Source organism: Stylophora pistillata, chromosome 2, assembly GCF_964205215.1.
Source record: "Stylophora pistillata chromosome 2, jaStyPist1.2, whole genome shotgun sequence".
Classification (NCBI taxonomy): domain Eukaryota; kingdom Metazoa; phylum Cnidaria; class Anthozoa; order Scleractinia; family Pocilloporidae; genus Stylophora; species Stylophora pistillata.
The window spans coordinates 22253908-22268828 of NC_142520.1; the positions used below are offsets into that span (position 1 = coordinate 22253908).

The 14921-nt window shown below is 38.3% G+C and overlaps 2 protein-coding genes and 1 long non-coding RNA gene across 3 annotated transcripts; 2 read left to right on the plus strand and 1 right to left on the minus strand.

Moving 5' to 3' along the window:
• Positions 1-139: 139 nt before the first annotated feature.
• LOC148737785 (uncharacterized) lies at positions 140-3239 on the minus strand. The gene is made up of 3 exons (XM_088751279.1): positions 2879-3239; positions 1914-2710; positions 140-1011 (listed from the first exon to the last, which is right to left on the minus strand). Exons 1-3 carry the CDS (start codon positions 3165-3167, stop codon positions 616-618), a joined length of 1482 nt encoding a protein of 493 aa, XP_088607405.1. The 5' UTR covers positions 3168-3239; the 3' UTR covers positions 140-615.
• LOC148737786 (uncharacterized) lies at positions 3238-4877 on the plus strand. The gene has a single exon (XM_088749342.1). The coding sequence runs from the start codon at positions 3807-3809 to the stop codon at positions 4875-4877; it is 1071 nt and encodes a 356-aa protein (XP_088605468.1). The 5' UTR covers positions 3238-3806.
• Positions 4878-5510: 633 nt separating this feature from the next.
• LOC148737787 (uncharacterized) lies at positions 5511-10857 on the plus strand. Its single transcript, XR_015997397.1, has 2 exons — positions 5511-8213; positions 8833-10857. It is a non-coding gene; the product is annotated as an uncharacterized LOC148737787 (long non-coding RNA).
• Positions 10858-14921: the final 4064 nt, after the last annotated feature.

Sequence of the window (14921 nt, forward strand, 5' to 3'; positions counted from 1 at the left end):
ATTTAACTTTTAAACTCAAGTGCTACCGCGGTCCGCAGTCCCGCAGTCGATGAATACGTATTAACTAACTTTTCAAGCGACGTGCTACCGCGGTCCGCACTCCCGCCGTGGATGAATAAGTATTAAACTAGGTGTTAAACTGAACTGTTACCGCGGTCCGCAGTCCTTTAATAAGTAATAAAGTGAGCTCTAACCCTAACCCTAAGCCTAACCCTAAACCAAAACCTAGTTTGAAGTGTTTTTGGCATTTCTTGAATAAGCAACTCGTTTAATAAGCAATGAGCTAAGCACTAGAATAAAGTGCTACGGCCGCGTAAATTCCTAAACTCGATGGAAGCTTATTAACTTTACATACCTGTTTTAAAAATACAGTGAAATACAAACATAGAATGAAAACTATACTTAGAATGTAAGAAAAGTTACTTTTACTGAAATGTTATTTTTGAAAAGCAGGTATTAAATTCCAATGTTAAAAGCGAAAACGTTTCCATTCAATGAAATGGTTTTTGAAACATTAATCTTGAAAAGGAAATCTAAATTTATTGCCATGAAGGTTTTTGTTTTTCTTAACTTATTTCTGCTTGTCCTATAGAAATGGATTTTATTTATATGTTGCTATTTCGAGATGTGATTATTGTCCTGAAGATATTTTCTCATTGGAACTGTAATATCATTATGTAGAGGCTTGGCCAAGGCATTTTCAAATTCGTTTAGACTGACATCCGTACAGTTCGGCCAAGGGTTTGGCTTGCTTTTCACAAATACCTTGCAGGTGCTTTTTGCTCTAGGTATTCTAAATTCCACAATTCTTCCAAAGCCATCTTGCATTAATGATTCTGTAGCGGTGTTAAATTCACTTTCGGCGATTGCACGCGCTGATCTTTTGCCATATTTGAAGGAACGATAAGATACCACAGGGCCTTGGGTCATTAAGACGTTGTCCCTGATCGTTTTTGTGGTGGGCTGATCGATGCTTTTATCACAAGCTGCGTTTGTGACTTCTTTAAGAAACTGAAAAAGGAGAAGAAACTAATTTAAAACAATGCAAGTCAACTAGAGAAAGTTAGTCTTCACCTCTTATCAATGAGTTATCCATTACAATAGTCGGAAAAACATTACTGCATTTCTGGTAATATAGAGGTGACCCAGGCTAACTATTTTAGTCACGTAAACAATTTTAAATAGAGAGAACATATAGGGCGAAGTTTAGGTATGGAAACTGCTCTCTACTTTGAAGGAAAGGATTAAGAAGATTATTATACCTAAACTTACTGTACATATTAGGGAGAAAAAATAATCGCCACATGTTAAGTTTCATGGATGTATATTTCCATGTTCAAGTGAATTTCAAGAACTAAACTTCTCCCCATATGTTCTCTCTATTTAAACATGCGTACGTGACGCAAAAAGTGAGCCTGGATTACCTGTGCTAATAGTTATTTAGTTCGTGATTGACTCAGGTAACGTAGCAGAGTAGTTTTAAAATTAGTTTAGAAAAACAAAACTAATCGTATCACATTGGCCAATGACAAAAAAAAAAAAAAAAACAGAAAAAGCGCGGAAAAAAATTCGCAACCAAGTAATGATTCATTTTCTTTTACTTCAAATTTCCTGAGATATTGAAGAAGCACGTGTTTGAAAAACATTCGCTAAACGGTGTAATGGAAAACTACGGAAAATTACTGCCACTTTCTAAACTCAAGTGCAAAGCTCTCTAAGATGTGGATAAATCATTCAAAGAGCTTTGCGCACGTCATCATTTTCTATCGGCGAATAGAATACATTTATAGAAAAAATGAAATAAGCGGATTTTCAATAGGACAAGGCCGAGTTTCTGATAATAATAATTGGAATGTGCGCAAAATAAAGGTAATTAAAGAAAAATGCAAGTTTTTGTTGTTATGATTGCTAACCTGACAGAGTATTTCCTTCTGTGTCTCGAGGTGATTCACGAAAGATGCTGCATTTTCTAGTGTTGTTTTGGATATCGTTGTATCAGGCTGTGACGAGGGTACACCGGCCAATAGTTCTTCCAGGGCGTGATTAAAGACATGTAGAGCGCAAGCTATTCTCGGAATAAGTTCTGGCGTCTTTGATTTGGGTGGCACTTTCCCATTTCTGATGGCTTCATTGACCTCAGCTACGAACTCGTCCATTTTCTCCCTGAGTAGCTCCTTCCCTCCTTCGTCGAAGACGAATTCAACGTTTTCGTCAATTCCATTTATATTCTCGAACATTTCAGAGAAGTCACTTACCACCTCGGTGGATAAATAATCGGTGGCTGCCTCCATTTCAATAAGGGTTGGACGAAAGGCAAGGGGGGTGGCAAGAAGGATTCTATCCACTAGGCCGTGTCCTTGATCCATGCGTGCGATCAGTTTGGCAGCATTTACCAGTTGCGTGGAACCAAGGAGACAGAAGGGCGTATTTGGAAGGATCAATCTGCTTTCCTCTGTAGAGAAGTGATATGAGCAGCGCTCGCCCGAAAATAATTTGCAGAGAAGCTGGATATCTCCGGTAGCATTGTCTTCATCGGACTTAAGAAGCTTGTTTAATATGTCGAAGATCTCTGGAGAGAGAATCATTCCTTTCTTCTTCTTCGCAAGAAGTTTTACCAGTCCCGACGAGGTGGTTTTGCTTATTATGGCTTCGGTTAAGCCTAGATTTTCCAGTGGATCCTGGGCTGCATACTGGATAGCAGAAGATTTTCCTTTAGGAGACAAAAGTAACAAAAATTTGATAGCCTCATAATAGAAGGTCTTTTAGAATTTAATTGAACCTACAGCAAGATTTAGTGATGAAAACCTATTGGCGTCCAGAGAGCAAGGGTACTACGAGAAGTAAAAGTGCAAGTGAAAAAGATTCCAATTGAACTTACCCGTTCCGGGGTATCCCACAAATATAGAAAATATGTTTAATGGTTGCTTGTGTGTGGTGATGTTAACTTGTGCGTTGTTGGATGCCAGTATGAAGCCTGTAGTTGTTAGCAGCGAAGGAATAAAATATCCTTCGCAGCTTCCGACGGAGACGGCCTTATTCTTCACAAATTGATAAACATCTTCGTTGGGAAATAGCTTGTGGTACGGGAACTGGAACGAATTCAACCTTTTCTGAAGGTTGATCCATGTCTGTTCGTGCTGTTTGTTGAGTTTGGATACAGCGTACATTTTGATGTTGAAGGCCAGAACGATTATAATCTACTGAAATTAGGAAGGCCAGAACGAGTATAATATACTGAAATTAGCATGGATTGAGAAGGGAATAGCCCCTAGGGAGCAGTGCGGACCGCAAGGAATAGGAAAGTTGTGATATAAATGATTGAAACCGAGATGTAAAGGTGCGGCCCGCCTTTGTTAGTGAACTTCATTGTATTGTATGGTTTAAAATAAGTTATTTTTGCCGCTTATGAGATAATTGACTGCCCTATCAAACGCAAGTAATAGGGAAGTTGTGATAGAACTGATTGAAAGCGGGATGTAAAGGTGCGAGCCGCCACTGTTAGTGAACTTCATAGTTTTGTATGGTTTGAAATAAGTTATTTTTGCCGCTTATGAGATAATTGACTGCCCTATCAAACGCAAGTAAAAGGGAAGTTGTGATAGAGCTGATTGAAACCGGGATGTAAAGGTGCGAGCCGCCATTGTTAGTAAAGTTCATAGTATTGTATGGTTTGAAAGAAGTTATTTGGTGCGGGATTTTTTCATTGAGGGGAGATTTTGTTAATTGGAAAGGGCGGCGTGCTTTAGGAAGGTTAATGGTCTCCGAAACTTGGAAGTTATCTTTCTTTGCTTAATATAAATTGAAGTATGGAAGATAAAGGAATACAAGTTGCAATAGGATCGAAACGTGGGCTGAAAAGTGCAAAAACCAGTGCTTGTAGTGAAACCACAACATTAGAAACAGGGAAAGAGGAACGTGCTACGCAATGTGGAATGTCTCTTAAAGGGAGTTATGGTCGCAACTGTGAACACAAGAAGTGGCGATACGACAACCTGGTAGCGCAAATGCAGGACAAAGAAATGCTGGTGTACTGGTTAATGGATGAAGGGCTTATGGCGAAGGGGCGTTCGTGTCCGATGTGTGCTGGAGAAATGAGTTTGACGAGGTGCGAGGATCGATCGGATGGTTTGAAGTGGGAATGCAGAAAGCAAGTTAACGGTAAAAGACACAAGGCAGAAGTTTCGATTAGGAAAGGAAGCTGGTTCGAGAAGAGCAATATGACTTTAGAAGAAATTTTGAAGTTGACATACTGGTGGTGCCAGGATCTTGATCAGGCGCAAATAAAACATGAAGTAGGACTTGCGGAAAGCACTGGGGTGGACTGGGACAGCTTCTGTCGCGAAGTTTGCGAAATAATTCTACTTGAAAACGGTGAAAAACTGGGCGGAAAAGGAAAAGTGGTACAGATCGACGAGAGTAAATTTGGCAAGAGGAAATACCACCGAGGTCATCACGTCGAAGGCCAGTGGGTCTTTGGAGGAATCGAGGAAGGCAGCAGGAAATGTTTCGTCGTGGCAGTTGAAAAACGGGACGAACAAACACTACTGCCCATTATCCAAAAATGGATTGAACCTGGAACTATCATTGTTTCTGATTGCTGGAAAGCGTACTCTACACTTGAGAAACATGGTTATGAACATCGAACAGTTAATCATTCGGTAGAATTTGTGAACAAAGAAGGTGACCATACCAATAAAATTGAAGGTCATTGGAGGCATGCAAAGTGTAAACTACCAATGTTTGGCGTTCGAAAGCATCTTTTCTCCACATATTTGGCTGAATTTATGTGGAGGTACATGCACCGCAATGACGATTTGTTTAGTGTATTTTTAAAAGATGTAAAGAAAGTTTATGATATTACTACAGAAAAGCTTTAACTTTTAAAAGCGTGTTAAGAATGTATGATGAAGCGAAGAAATATGTATAATTAATTCTCCATCGCTTTCTCAAAGAACGTAGAATGCTTCTTGTTATTATTGATATAAATGTATGATTAAGCTACAAAATATGTATGATTAATTCTCCATCGCTTTTTCAAAGAACGTGGAATGGTTCTTGTTATTATTGAAAGTGAAGGCAAAGCTCTATTAGGCGGTCACCCTCGGGAGTGAGCCAAATGAAAGGTTAATAGAGGTTTACCGGCCAAGTTAAGAAATGAAGAATTTGTTGTGTTTTATGATGTTTTGAAAGCAATTGTAATTGTTGAGGGAATGAGTGTTTCAAAATATCCGGAAATAAATGCAGATACTAAGCACGATATTTAATATAATGCAGATATTAGGTAAAGTATGTAAAGTATGTCGACTGCGGTACTGCGGTAGCAGGATTTGATGAATGATTTTTCAGTGGCCGGGTATTCTGAAGTTTAGCAGCATGCTGTTACTATGGAAAACTCAATGATTGCGATTTATTAATCTTCAATCGACAAAGTCACGTTGTGTCCGTAACAGTTTCATGTGTATGTGGAGATTCATTCAAGTGGCTCTCCTTCTCTATCATGGCAGGATGTCCTCCAAAGTACTATGTAAATTTGAGGTAAGTACCTTTTCGTTTTCTGCTGGAAATTTTCTGAAACTCGCTCTCTCTGGTCACTTATCTGCCTCTGTTTTTCATAGATTGGCGATGCACTTTCTCTAATGCTCCTATGTTGTATTTCTTCTTGCAAGCAAATGGCAGTCAACAACAGTTTACAGCAAGCCAAATGATGATCTCTCCACCAAAATACTTCAAATGGACTGAGCAGTTTTCTATTTGGTTTCTCTCTTACCTGAATTCTAAAATACCTCCTTTTTTAAATTACTTCAACAGTCTTGAAAATGCATTGTTATGCAACCATTGTGAATAGGGTTCGCAATGAGTCCATGTCTGCTGCCCAGGAAGAAGTGAAAAGCACCCCTGGTTATGTTGTAAATGGAGAGGTACAGGTTGATTTCAATTTTACTTTGTCCTTGGCCACATACTTATACAGCAGTCTTAGAGTATGGGAGGTGCATGCTTGAGTTTTGTTCAATTGTTCCTTTTTGCAAGCCAGGATCTCTGCAAGCAGTCAATTTGATGTATGGGATCTAATAGACTTCTGCAAAGTTCTGCTGACTAGCACATCTAAGCATACAATATCTGGTATCAAATTGTAACCCCTGAGAAATTTGTGAGTACAGAAATGTGTTCAATGTTATGTTTTGATATCTAACATTTCTTCCTGTAGTGTGTTATTACAGATGCAAGGCATGATTCGAGTAGATCAGCAGTACACACGACGGTGTCACCCCTTTCTTTCTCGTAAGATACTTTTGGACTCTTTGTATGATATGTTGAACCTTAATACACTCAATGCTCTTCCTAAAAATATTCTTATTTTTACTGATTCTGTTTAGAACCAAAAAAGTTTTAGGAGTTGTAAACTGGAGTAGGGCTAGTGAAACTTCAGCAGTGAGCCATGAAGTCCCTATGACAAAAGAGCTGCTGACTTTTCTAACTGAGACCCAAGGTATGATACATTTGCAGCCTCAATAATATCCTACCATTGATGTAATATGAGTATGGAGGACAGAAAAATCTTTTATAGTATGACTAAAGTAATTCTCTCTTTGTTGTTGTTTATTTATTTCTCATGAGTACTTCTGCATGAAGAACAGTCCACTCAGTGAGCAAGAATTTCATGCTAATTTAATTTTTGTTATTATGAACACATTGTGTTATGTAATTCTAACAAGACATAGCATAATTCATGAACTCAAAGATTACACAATTTTCTGTAAAAATGGAAAACCAGAAGCATTATACTTACTCTTATTAATACTGATCTATTAATTTGTTTTCCTATAATTTTCTTTATTTATGACTCAGGGAAATCATGTCAATTGCCATGCAGAGTCATGGTGCAAGCACAATGGCTACCTAATGAGCAAAAGGTTTTAACTAAACCTGAAGCTGTAGCTCCCTATAGGAAAACCATTATTGGAACCTCAATATATAGACATGCCTATGATTACGTGTGGGTAATTAATTGGCACATGCTACTGTATGTTTTTGATTCTTTGTATGAAAAAGTTTGCCTTTTCCAAATTAAGGATGTTGCAGTAAAGGCCTTAAAAAAGTTACAAAAAATTCATGTTCTAGCTAGTTACAGAAAAAGCCACTCAAAATCTGTTAACTTCTGCACTGTAGGGAAAGATACTGGATTGAATCTCTCCATTCAGTGATGCTAATTTATGCTGCTAAGCGGATCCACTATGGGGATGGGACCTTCAACATACACATGGAAGTAGCCATTCTTGATTGGTTAAAAGACTTATGCTGTTGTTAATTGTGCACAATTGCTTTGGCACTTTTTGAATGCTATGCTTACTCTTTCTTATTGACTTATTTCTCTTGCAGAATGAAAATGTGAATAGAGAAATATTTTCTCTGAAGATGTACCAACATGCCAGGAATCCAAATCATCCGGCAGAGATCAGGGTGCTTACTGCAAAAACATTCAAATTCAGGGAAACCATCTGCTCTACATTTTTTTAATCTAAATGACTGATGTCCATTCTGCTTACCAGTGATTCTGACTTCGTGTGATAACTTTAAATGGGAGCTCAAATGTCTTGTAAAAGATGTGAGGTAACCAGGGAAGAATAATTACAGCAACTGCTGGTACTAAGTAGTGAAGCATTCATGAGTATTACAGTGTAGGTATTATTTAAGGGACTTTCCATGCAGTTTTATTGATGTTTCCACCCCTTAATTTTCTTTTGACTGTATATGTCTCATGAACTTATTCAGTTGTTATTTATAATTGCTCTCCTTGACATGGGCATTTGTATGAGAATTTGCTTATTCCCTTTTATGCCCTATGTAAGGAATGCCTGGAGGGTTAGGAAACCTTGAACTCACATCTTTTATAACACAATTGGGCATCTTTTCCCGCGCTGCATTAACTTGGTCCCCAAGTTTTACTTTTCTGGCCTGGTAAACAGGGTCTTTCCAGAGCCCACACTACTTTAGAGATCTCCAGTCTTATAATCTTTATGACGTCGCATGGGATTTTCTATGTGCGCTTCTCTATACTAAAGAGCTTTTTTAAGTGGTTTATTTCACATTGGTTAAAGCTTCCCAACCTTTTTTTTTTTTATATTGAGTGGCTTTAGCCTTTCACTTCCATGGCAGAAGAAAGGAAAATCAGGCTTTTCGACTGATTGCTCCACGAAATGACTCATCTACGATAGGTACGCTATTGCATGGGGCATGGGATTTTTTGGCTGCCAATGCAAGCTACGAAACCATTGACCACTTTCATAAATGGCTGCCGGATTAATATTCTTTTGTTTAAATTTAGATTAGCCTTTGTTACCTGGCTTGAGATAATGTGTTCTTTTGAGTTTTGTACTGGAGAACGAGGCATGAATGGCTAATTTAAAATTTAAACAAGAGAATATTAATCTGGTAGCAATTTATGATGAAAGTAGTCTATGAGGGGCCAATTTCTTCAGGGTATTTCTGAGAGAGCCATTAATGATTATCAATATTCAGAAGGTGTACTGAAACAGTCCGTGCCACTTAAATATATAAATCTTGTCTGTAAAACACAAAGTTGATTTTTTAATACTGAAAAAGAAGTCTGACTGCTACATAACATTAAATGTCTTGGAGTTGACTTAAGGTTACCCAAGCTCAGTTTCTCAGATGATAATGTTGACAAGTTTGTTAAGAGTTTAGACATTGGTCATGTCAAACAGATCTCAGGGGCATCAGGTGTTTCTGATTATTGATTTGCACATGAGAGTTCCCCATCTTTCTTGTAAGCTTGTCTGGTTCAATGAAAATGAAAATCATTTAATTTTTCAGTTCTCAGATGATGGAGCTCCTGAAACAAATGAGCTGACAATGTCAATTGGAAGTATGGTGTGCTGGAACTTTGGTGATCAGGTGTAAGTGTAAAAGACAAAGATCAAATAATGCATGACCTCTGGAAGCAGCTCACTGAAGAGATGAAGATGTTTGAAGGTAATGTTTTCACTGTTTGTGATAAAGGGTCCACTGTTGAATTTCAGCCAGGAGCAGGCATGTCCTGGCAGAGCTGGGCAGCCAGTGAACTCAACCAGGCAGCTACATATCCTTCCTCAAATGCAAATGTTCATAAAGGAAACATGAACACTAAGGGGGGTAGTTTTGGAATGGGTAAAGATGACACCTGGAAACCTTACACTAAGGAAATGAGAACCTCTAATACTGAAAAGGTAAACAACGATTTTCTTGCCTCTCTTCCCCAAAACCTTTCAGAAAAAAAAATTGAAATTCCAGAAAGTTACAGTTCAGAGCTGAAAATGGCATCCGACAGTTTGATCCTCCTAGGATTGGGCATTTTCCAGACAAGTTAAGGCCAGAACCCATGCATTGTAAGATCAATGCCTGGCAACATTATATTGATCTCCTGTACTTAGAGGCCATGGAAAGAGGAAAGTTTGATCCTTTTGTTTCTGCTCTGGGAGCACCTATAGGGAATGGAGACTCTTTTGAGGGTTTCTGGTACAGACAATGTTGGGGAGCATGCTAGGAAGCAGGGGATGTTGCAGAAATCAGAGGTAGACCTAAAGCAATACCTGCAGAAGAGAAGTTTTCCTCATGTAAGGCGTACATCAGGTAGGGGGGATGGGGGGTGTGGACTGGGATACTTGGCTTCAAGAGTAAAAGAACATTTTAGTGATGAAGCTAACAGGTATAACAAGTTACCAGTTAGGCTTATTGGCAATCAAGCCATTGCATTGGCTTCATATTACCATTGTTTACTTGACACTTAAGAAAGTGAAGACGAAACAGAGGCATAAACAATCCAACGATTAGCTCTTAGCAAGATAGGTGAGTGTCTGAGGAATGCAGGGGGACTTTTTAAAAGAATAGAGACCAATTCTGCCCAGGTTGCAGAACTGAAAGAAATGTGTAGTATGTATTTTAACTTGATGTCTTTGCTTTTTTCATCCAGTTTAACAGAAGTTGTGTAAGCACAGTGGAGACACTTTTAGAGATGATACAATGCGAAAGTTGCATAAGCATGCATAGACTAGATCACGAGGTTGTAACAGGAGATGCGTGGGAGATGATAAAATCAGTTTTTGTGTGTGAGAGCAGAAATTAAGAGAGACGTTGTAAAAACAAAGAGGAGAATAAAACAAGATTTGTTAAGGACAATTTTCGAGTATGTGAGTTAGTCTACCCCACAAGTTTGGTACATTTGTGTTGATGTCACAACACATGGACAGTTGGATATGCCATTCCCTATCATGGAAATTTGCTGTTTACAAGGTATAGGGTGGGTTATGGCATTGTCTCTTTACAGGCTAAAGAGGCCAAACATTCTGGAGTGAGGGAAGATTTGACCTTAACTAACTGGTCAAATGTAAGCACCACCACTGGTAAATGGTGGCAAGTAATGCGAAGTAATTATGTTCTCTCATTTCACCTCCCAGAACATCAACCAATGCCCTCTTGTTATCCCTCACACTACCAATGACGTTCTCCGCCACACTGTTACCAACCAAATGTTTGCAATTGACACAATGCATTTATTTTAGTAATGGATTTGTCTTAAATAAAAGCTACAAAAGGTTGCAGCTTGATAGTTTTAAGAGCAGGATGAAGTATACATAGATAAATGAAATTTGTTTTTAAAAGGAGTGATTCTCTATACTGATAGGATAATTTCATAAAATAATGAATCAGACATCGTTAGTCAAATAATAAACAAGCTTTTAGCTGTTATGTTTAGGTAAAACCATACTTCTATTTATTTACTCCAGTGTATTTCTTTCTACAAGATATCAAGATTAAATTTTAAAATATCTGCTTGTATTAATAAACATATTTCCTTTAGAACTTTGTTTCAGGTTACATTCAGGGTTGTCATTCTTTTATTATATGAAAGTTTCGTGACAAGGTCTTACAAAACATTAGCAAGTCCTACTGTTACCTAATTAATTGTCAAGCTAGATCGAATTCAAATTCAATAGCTTTTGTAAATTTGAGTCTTTTCTAAATCCTTCTCGATCATAGCGCAGCACGTAAAATGAGGTTGTTACCCTTTGATGGTTTACTGAATAAATAATTTGAAGCGGCGTAGTTTGCGTGACAACAATAATTGACTCGCTGCCGTAACTTTGAAGCACGCGACAATCCTCGGGAATTTTCTCGAAGTGCCGCTTCTTGAGAAAATTCTCTCCCTTAAATCACGCCGAAATTTTCTCTGCTGTGTCGAGCCTTTGGAAACTGAGCGCGATTTTCTCACCATTCTTGGTCTCATCCCGTAGTTAGGTTTAATTTCTGCAAAACGAACCCTCATTACGCATTGTTTCTCCAGAGAATACTTAATCTTGGTATTCCAAAACCGGTTGCCTTTCTCTGTTTCATCCTCCATGCCGAAATGCCTTTAATATAGTTTGTTTGATGCGTTCGCACTGTCATTATTTGCCGCCACTCTTGGAGAGGACTTTACTTTTCGTGCCAACTGCCGCTGACGATTTCTGCGCCAGCGCGCATCAGAGTTGCTGGAGGAAAACCCCAGGCAACTGACCATCATTTGCTTGGGTGCTAGGAATTCATCTACAGTGACTGATCTTCGGCTCAATATTCATGATTTCCATGCCCCATATCCTGAGCCACCTCTGCCGGATCTGCTATGATTCCAGTGTGTTCTATTTTAAATTTGTCTTTTAGGAAGGCCTCCTGCTTAGCACTAAAATGGGAAGCCTTTCTCGAAAATCGCAATGCCCAGCTCTGCGGTAACGCCTGAATTATTTACTCTGCAATCGCAGAAGTGGCAAAATAGGGCTGTGCACTAGATCCTTCCTGATATTTTTCAAAGGCATCTTTGCCTTGTCGAGAGGCGAGTGCCTTTCCTCTGTAAATATGCACTTGCCGTACTGTATACGCCGCAACACTTTGCAGTGGTGCTGAAAAGCACTCACGCATCCTTCAACTCAAAAAGAAACAAAGATCGGCGTGTTTGTTGGCAATGGATGCAACTTCTCTTCTTAAACGATATCTTTTGTCTTTTCTTGAAGAGGAGACTGCTTTTTTGTCAAACAAAAGGATGTCTTAGAATTTTCCAAAAGAAAAGTAACTGTCGGGAAAGGCTGAATCCCACTCTGAACCCATCAGTTTGAACAAAAAAAAAAAAAAGAGAGGATAAAAAGATGGCCATAAAAAATAAATATAAATAACGCGCGTGAGAAATTAACATTTGGTGAAAGTGAGCAAGAATTAAAAGGAAAGAATGCTAGTGTTTGTGGTACTGACGTGTGTTTTGCAATTGTGGCCCAGGACAGGGGGGTCCGCTTGTCGTGTAATCTGAGAGAAGCAGAAGGCAGTTCACGACAGCATTTCGTGAAGCGAATGCGCAATCTATGTTTGGCGCTAATGCATGGTATGTACAACTGAATTCATTAACAATACTCATATTAAAGTGTAAATATGGCAAACATATTGATTTGATGGTTGGTTACCATTTTCAAATTGTATCCGTATCGTACAGGACGATTTTGCATTTGGCTTGTTTTGTTTGGGAAATAACAGCTAACATTTTAAATATCAGGTAACCTGAGCAACAGAAACAACGGAAGTTGAACTAAATCAGCTTTCTATCCAGTGTTAAAACGATTTTTCACCCCACAACGGTCTCATGTCTTTTCTGTGTTACTTTTGTTTGTGGTCCTAAAATTTCGTACTCTTGAGTAGCCCAAATATTTTATTGGATCTTTGTGAATAAGAAGCATTGTTCTTTTGCTGGATTAACTTGGTATAGCCCCAGGCCATATCCCAAGATGCGATTTACCCTCTCAATTTTCCCATTTCTTTGTCCGCCTATATGAGTGGAATAATGAAAATTACAAAAATTGCCCAAAAACTTAGTTCGCGACAATTGGACAGATAACACTTCAGACTGTTCGTAAATACGTGTTATTTCCATTGAGAAAATCGTTGGTCACATTTTCCGGTTTGTTTATTCTCAAGCGACGTTCAAATTGTGGGTTGACTGGACCTATACTAGTGAACTCTGGTATGAAAGCCACCAAACCGATTTTCCCGCCGCTCGCGTAAAATAAAAATGTTATGGAACTTAAAGCATTTTGTCTAAAAATAGTTCATGGAGACCTATATTCTGATAAGGCTTGGGGATTTTCGACTTTTTTATATTGCACACCTCCAGGCGATATTTATGGTTGGCCGCTCTAAAGTAATTAAGTTTAATTTGATCTGCGAACAAATTCGGCCAAAGTCGCTCACCATGTAAAAGTTTGTTTTGAATGATGCTATTTTATTACTTTCTTTGTATTTATATCCGAAGTTATAACCTCAAATTTCTTAAAAAAAAAAAAAGGCTTCCTCATGTTCAATGTTGTGCACTTTTCTCATCCACGAAACATTTCTATCAGATTTGAAAAAAAAATTCAACTAAAAGACCTGGAAAAATGACAAAGTAGAAACAACACACCAGACCCCAATTGCACCCTAATTCTAGCCCATCCCTTAATCCAGTTTAACAGAAATATAGACAACAGTAAACAGTCAAATTCAAGTACGGTTATAAGAAACCGGATGTCTCTATAAAGGCCTTAAAGAATCCGTGGGGGTTCGTGAGGTATCTAACACCGTCCAGTAGTTTGTGATAATGTGCAGAGAAAAGAGCTGAGGTGTTCACCACTGGTATTTTGTTGCTTCATTGAGCTGAAGAAACGTGGTTCGTGGTTCCAAAGTACGTCTTGAACATTTTTTTCAGATCAACAAAATTTGTAAATCTCGCGTATACCGTGATAATGTTTCATAGACGCTTGGAGAGAAACTAGGGGAAATGACACATTTTCAATTAGTCGTTTATACCTATTAGTAGTTTAGGGCGCCTATCTGGTGATTCACTTTGGTCCCACGTGTGATCATACCATTCCGACTCATAGCCACTCTTATACACCCATTGCTAGATTTCCATTGGTCTATCATTGATTGACACACGTCATAACTCGGTAACAATTTGGATAGACAGGTCATTGACTTTGATCCGAAAAAATGTAAGGATGCTATGACTGAGATAGAATAAATATATGAAAATCATATATTTTGAACTGCGGTATTTGATACGTATGATGGACGATCCTCGCAGTAGATAGCGCTATTTGAGCAATAGCGAAATTCAGAGAAAATTCAGAAATTTAGAGCGCTGCACTAGTATCGCAGAGGTCAGTGGTTCGAGTCCCGTACAGGCCTGATTTTTTTCAGGTCTGAATTTCGCTATTGCTCAAATAGCGCTATCTACTGCGAGGATCGTCCATCATACGATGCTATGACTTGATTAAAAAATGATGGACAGATAATCATGAGTCAGTTACAACGCCTGCTGGCATTTCGTATTTTCCCCCGGTTTGTATGCTCTATGGTTCATTTTTCCCGAGAAATGGGAATGTTCATGAGCATGGTGCTGCGTTTTTGAATACCCTTTTCGTTCGGTTTTTTTCTGATAATTTTATTTTATATGGGAGATTTAATTATTTCTCTTCGAATCATTGTCATTGAATTGCGTCGATTATCGTTGTTATTTTCCTCACTTGCGGAATTTTGTATAGAATTTAAAACACTTTCGTCATTGCAAGTGATCACACTCGCGCGTTACAATTTATTTTTAATTAAGATTTGAAAGTAAACATTTTTATTGAGAAAAAAGCTATCGCATGTTTATACCTCAAACGGACAATTGTTTATTTTTAGAGAATTTTGAATATTCATGAACTGAGTGATCACCATCCAAACTATTCTCATTTTGTCGGAGTGGAATGAATTATTCACATCCCATCATAGGGTTTAGGCGGAAACAAACCTCTTTTATTCTCGATTTTTTTATACACGATACGAATGCTAATGACATCTTGAAATCACTTCTACCATTGGAAGCA

Coding starts and splice junctions, on each gene's coding strand:
- LOC148737785 (XM_088751279.1), bottom strand. CDS start 3,167: ATGTACGCTGTATCCAAACTCAACAAACAGCACGAACAGACATGGATC. Junction 2,711..2,878: donor TGTGGGATACCCCGGAACGG/GTAAGTTCAATT, acceptor TGTCTCCTAAAG/GAAAATCTTCTGCTATCCAG. Junction 1,012..1,913: donor AGAAGGAAATACTCTGTCAG/GTTAGCAATCAT, acceptor CTCCTTTTTCAG/TTTCTTAAAGAAGTCACAAA.
- LOC148737786 (XM_088749342.1), top strand. CDS start 3,807: ATGGAAGATAAAGGAATACAAGTTGCAATAGGATCGAAACGTGGGCTG.